Source organism: Solanum tuberosum, unplaced genomic scaffold (genome assembly GCF_000226075.1).
Source record: "Solanum tuberosum cultivar DM 1-3 516 R44 unplaced genomic scaffold, SolTub_3.0 scf00060, whole genome shotgun sequence".
NCBI lineage: Eukaryota > Viridiplantae > Streptophyta > Magnoliopsida > Solanales > Solanaceae > Solanum > Solanum tuberosum.
This window is the reverse complement of record NW_006238985.1, coordinates 1,259,853-1,264,981: the sequence shown is the minus strand read 5'-3', so window position 1 is coordinate 1,264,981 and position 5,129 is coordinate 1,259,853. Positions and strand designations below refer to the sequence as shown.

The window sequence follows — 5,129 nt, the reverse complement described above, 5'->3', positions numbered from 1 at the left end:
CTCTATACACAACTCATCCTTTTTCACTCTCCTCTGCTATTTATTTCTCCCCTTTCAACTAAATTTTCTCTCTTCAACAAATCTCACAAGTATAAGTTTTTTTTTCTTTTTTCTTCTTCTTTTGGGTAACTGGTCTCGACATCATGGTTATAGGAGATGATCATGAAGGCCTATATGATCTTGATCATCAACGCTTATATGGTGTTGATCATCAAAGCTCTGAATCTCATCAAAGCTCTGAATCTCATCAAAGCTCTGAATCTCATCAAAGCTCTGAATCTATGAACACAGAAAGCGATGATGTGAACGCCCAGCTAAAAAGCCGGAGAATGAGTTCAGAATCTGAAGAAGATGGTCTGTCAAAAAAGTTCCGAACATTCCCAGAATTCAACTCTAACCCAGAGGTTCAGGTTTGTTGTTAGCCATTTTCCATGGTTTGCTTAGGTGTAAAGCTTTTAAATTAAGTAGCCATAGCCAATATGCATGGTTGCTTTTTCTTCTTCTTTTTGGGAACTGGTCTCGACATCATGGTTATAGGAGATGATCATGAAGGCCTATATGATCTTGATCATCAACGCTTATATGGTGTTGATCATCAAAGCTCTGAATCTCATCAAAGCTCTGAATCTATGAACACAGAAAGCGATGATGTGAACGCCCAGCTAAAAAGCCGGAGAATGAGTTCAGAATCTGAAGAAGATGGTCTGTCAAAAAAGTTCCGAACATTCCCAGAATTCAACTCTAACCCAGAGGTTCAGGTTTGTTGTTAGCCATTTTCCATGGTTTGCTTAGGTGTAAAGCTTTTAAATTTAAGTAGCCATAGCCAATATGCATGGTTGCTTTTTCTTCTTCTTTTTTCTGCATGTGTTTTTTAAAAATATTTTTATAATCTTCTTTCCGCACATTTCTTTTAGTTCTTTTTAAAGTCGGCACATCATGGCCCCTCCATAACACTCATCTATATAAAAAAAACAACCTCCACTTAATCTTCAAATCTTCAAGAATATTTTTAATTTTTTTTTTTTTTATGGTTTTGGAAGAGATCTTGAAATCATTTTGTAAATTGATCGAGTATAATTCATTTTCATAAAATAATCTCATACATACATTTTTTGTTTATACTAAAAATCAAAATTATTGAACTAACAAACAAGTTTGATAGACGGTTTTGATAAAATTTATATCATTTGTCCGTTTTCATAAAATGTATTAATTTTTTCATTTTTTAACCTATTCATTTTATTCATAAAATAAGTAAATATTTTATTATTTTATTTATTACTAAACACATTAATTAACAAACTTTTTTCAGGATACAGAACTTATTGGTCTAACACTAAGCAAGACACCATCTTTCGTGAACTTATTAGAATCAAAACTTTCACAGGTGAAAATGAAGAACAACGGCTCTACACGCCGGGTAGGAAGGCCATCAAAGTCTTCCCGCAACATGGAAGATTTTGCTATTGTTTCAGAAAGATTGAAGGCTGCCAACTTTCCTGCTATAAAACTCAGTATTGGTGTTTGGGAGGTAAATAATCTTTTCATTAAAATAATAATAATTATTTTTTTATATTTGCAAAACAATGATTGTTACTTTTCTACGCAAAAAACAAAAAAATTAAAACTTTATAATTAAATATGTTTTTATAATGCTTTTTCTGCACATTTTTTTTAGTTCTTATGTGATATTTTCATTTATAATTCTTTTTTGTAGTTCTGTTATAATTTTTTTTTAATTTTTTTTTTTTTTTATATTCATAGTAACGTATATGAAAAACCATTTTCCATCTATCTTTTCTTTTTAATAAGCTACTTTTTATAAAATAATAATAATAAAAAATTGATATTAGATAAATGAAATAATAATTGTGTTTTTTAGAATTATATTTGTTGATAATTCTAGTAAAATTAATTTGAGAATTAGAAATGTTTTTTTTTAAAAATCATTCAAATCCGTAAATATAACAAATATTTATGATTTATATAAATCGATTCATAACTAGCCACTTCTTCTTACAGTGGCCTAAATTCACTATTAGTCATTTTAAAAAGTATAAAATTAATAAGTTATTAGTTATGTGTTTATAATACATTCCTTGGATATAGTTATAAAAAAGATTGACTACTAATTTAAATACTTAAATAATTTAATACAAAAATACAAAATATATCTTATGTTAAAAATATTTTAATAAAAAAATTAAGACATAACTTACTGTAACATTTGGCAGAGAGTTTCGAAGCATGAAGGTGATCTGATAGCGAAATGCTATTATGCAAAGCGAAAATTAGTTTGGGAACTTCTTGATGGGCCTCTTAAGAGCAAAATTGAAATTCAATGGTCAGATATCATTGCTATTAGAGCCATCATGCCACCAGGTGAACAACCAGGAGTTCTTGAGCTTGAGGTACTATTTCTTATTTATTTATTTTGCTTATATACATAATTTTAGATTTAATAATCAATTTTACGATATATATAAAATCATCATTGATACAGTTGAAAGAACCACCTACGTTTCATCGTGAAACAAATCCTCAACCTCGAAAGCACACATTGTGGCAGCAGACATCTGATTTTACTGGAGGTCAAGCTCCTATTCACAGGTGAAAACTAAATAAGTTAATTACGATTCTCTATTATACAAATTCAAAACTTTTTTTGGTAACTTGTACCTATGTCTTTTTTAGGAGGCATTATGTTAGATTTGCTCCAGGAGTACTTGACAGGCACTATGAGAAGTTGCTACGTTGTGATGCAAGGCTGAATGAACTAAGCAAAAAACCTTTCCCTAGCCAAATATGTCCTTTTTTTGAACAACCAGATTATAATAATGATCAGGTTTCAGATTTCTCAATTGGCAATGACTATGGATCACAACTTCTTCTCAATTATCCTTTTCATCACTTGCCTTCTTCTTCGTCTACTGCATTACTCCCTAATGTTCGTGAACCTCTTCGACAATTCAGTTCAAGTTATCCGGTAGCAGGTATGAATCATATATACATGCGGTTATAGTGTCATAACCCGAAACTAATGCTTATTAAAAATTTGGGCTTGTTTATGTTGTATATTTAGCCCAAATTCGAGAAGAACCTTTTCATTTTGATTTGACTAATGTTATGTGACTCACCTTTTATGCAGGTGAGAGTATAAGTGGGATTTGGGGTGGCCAAGGATCAAACAACTTGGTGAATGTTGCTATGGGAAATCAAGCTATTGGAATGTTGCCCGGGGGTTCAACACCAGATCAACAAGCTGATTGGATTACTACAACCCAGGATCATCAAGCAATGTATCAGCAAAATGACTCGATAGGAAATGGTCAAGTGGATCACACAATGCTAAACAATTTAAAGAACTATTTGCTGGAGGAAAATCAAGTTACATCCTACAACGAACCAGCATTTCCCTACTCATTGCCCGAGCACCATGAAAATAGAAGCCTTGTTGCTGCTACAGGTGATGTACATGGCCTAGACTCCAGTTATCAGATGGTGAACAACAATTATGCAGAGAATGTTGTACCAAACTATGAAATGGCGTATATGCAGCCAAATGCCAACTGGATGTTTCCTCAACAAGCAAATGATCAATTTTCTACCAATTATGCTACAGTTAGCGGAGGATATCCAACTCAAGATGTGAACCAAGAAGCACAGTCCGTATGGAAAACAACAAACTAATAGGGGTTCAATTAGCTAGTAATGACATAAGATCTTGTTTAATGTTATTTCTTGTTGCAAGTACTTTTTTATTACCCTGCCAGTAAGTAGAGAACTTTCTACCTTTATCTTTCTTTTAGCCTATGTATGTTTTAATCGATGCAAATTAGCCTATGTATGTTTTAATCGATGCAAATGAACATTTTATATAACTTCAAGATAGAGAGAGATGTTTGACCTATACATAACTATTCGCTCAACTAGTAAATAAACTGACCTCTCATTTTACATAATGGTATCTAATGATCATTCAAACATAAGATAATACAAAAGGTTGATTGATTGTAATCCCTAGTCTTATTTCAAAATAATCTGCGTATTATTTTCTTTCATAATATTTCAATAGAACTAAATAAGCTTTAAGAAGAAAAAAAAGAGTATAAACAACAAGTTTGCAAATCATTGAGATTTCAGAGGGAAAATACAAAAAAAAATGATAATAAAATACATGTTAATGCATCTGCTTAATTGCATTCGTGTAGTATTCTGAGTCTTGTCCATCAATTAATCATAGAGTTCTTTTGCTTATTTGCACCTTTACGTGCCGTCTTTTAAGTAATGAATATGGCTTGATTGTAAGGTAAGTTGCACGATTTCAGGCTGCAATTAAATTTGAGTTAAAAAGATGGAAAAAAACGAAGAAAAGGGTTTATAAGAGGGACAAATATGGTAAAGTTTTGGCTTAAGAAGTAAAAACTAAGGAGCAATTCTAATGGTGCTTTGATGAACAGCGAAACTAGAGCCAAGTTTCAACTTTCTGAATTTCAGAATCAAGCCGTATTAATTCAACTATGTTGTTTGATTGAAGGCATGACCTGTTTAATCTTGGAAATTAGAGATTATAGGATTAGGTAGATGTTGGACAACAAATAGTTTGTTAAGATTTATAAGTAGGAAAAACATTATGGAGAACTCACAAGCAAGAAGATTAGGGGAACAAATCTTCAATCCAATAATTTGAGAAATCATAGCTCTAAGACTTCTTTGGCAACTTTTTGCCTCACTTATTTACTACCTAATTAGTTACTCTTTACAAATAGAAAAATCAATCATGACGATACTTATCTCTTACCCGATGAGTTTCGAACGTGATCAGTTGTTAAAATTAATTAAACCTTCTAAGATAAAGCAGAAGCATATATAGCGATAGTAGTAATAACTAAGGGTGTGTTTGGTACGAAGGAAAATGTTTTCTTGGAAACCAAGTTGATTTTTGACTTATTTTCTCATGTTTGGTTGGTGAGTAGAAAATATTTTCCGGAAAAGATTTTTAGTGTTTGACTTATGAATGAAAAATATTTTTGAGAAATTTCTTTTATTTTAACTAGAGTAGAAAATAATTTTTGAAATTGAAAATATTTTTTAAAAATAAACTTAAATTTTTTTGGGGGGTGGGGTGG

The 5,129-nt window shown here is 31.3% G+C and overlaps 2 protein-coding genes across 2 annotated transcripts; both read left to right on the top strand.

Moving 5' to 3' along the window:
• Nucleotides 1-498: 498 nt before the first annotated feature.
• Nucleotides 499-2,614, top strand: LOC102579073 (uncharacterized). Its single transcript, XM_015307490.1, has 4 exons — nucleotides 499-758; nucleotides 1,313-1,531; nucleotides 2,235-2,411; nucleotides 2,504-2,614. The coding sequence occupies exons 1-4, from the start codon at nucleotides 528-530 to the stop codon at nucleotides 2,612-2,614; spliced, it is 738 nt and encodes a 245-aa protein (XP_015162976.1). The 5' UTR covers nucleotides 499-527.
• Nucleotides 2,615-2,691: 77 nt separating this feature from the next.
• On the top strand, nucleotides 2,692-3,851 carry LOC107060113 (uncharacterized). Its single transcript, XM_015307497.1, has 2 exons — nucleotides 2,692-2,993; nucleotides 3,149-3,851. Exon 2 carries the CDS (start codon nucleotides 3,208-3,210, stop codon nucleotides 3,688-3,690), a length of 483 nt encoding a protein of 160 aa, XP_015162983.1. The 5' UTR covers nucleotides 2,692-2,993; nucleotides 3,149-3,207; the 3' UTR covers nucleotides 3,691-3,851.
• The last annotated feature ends 1,278 nt before the right edge of the window (nucleotides 3,852-5,129 follow it).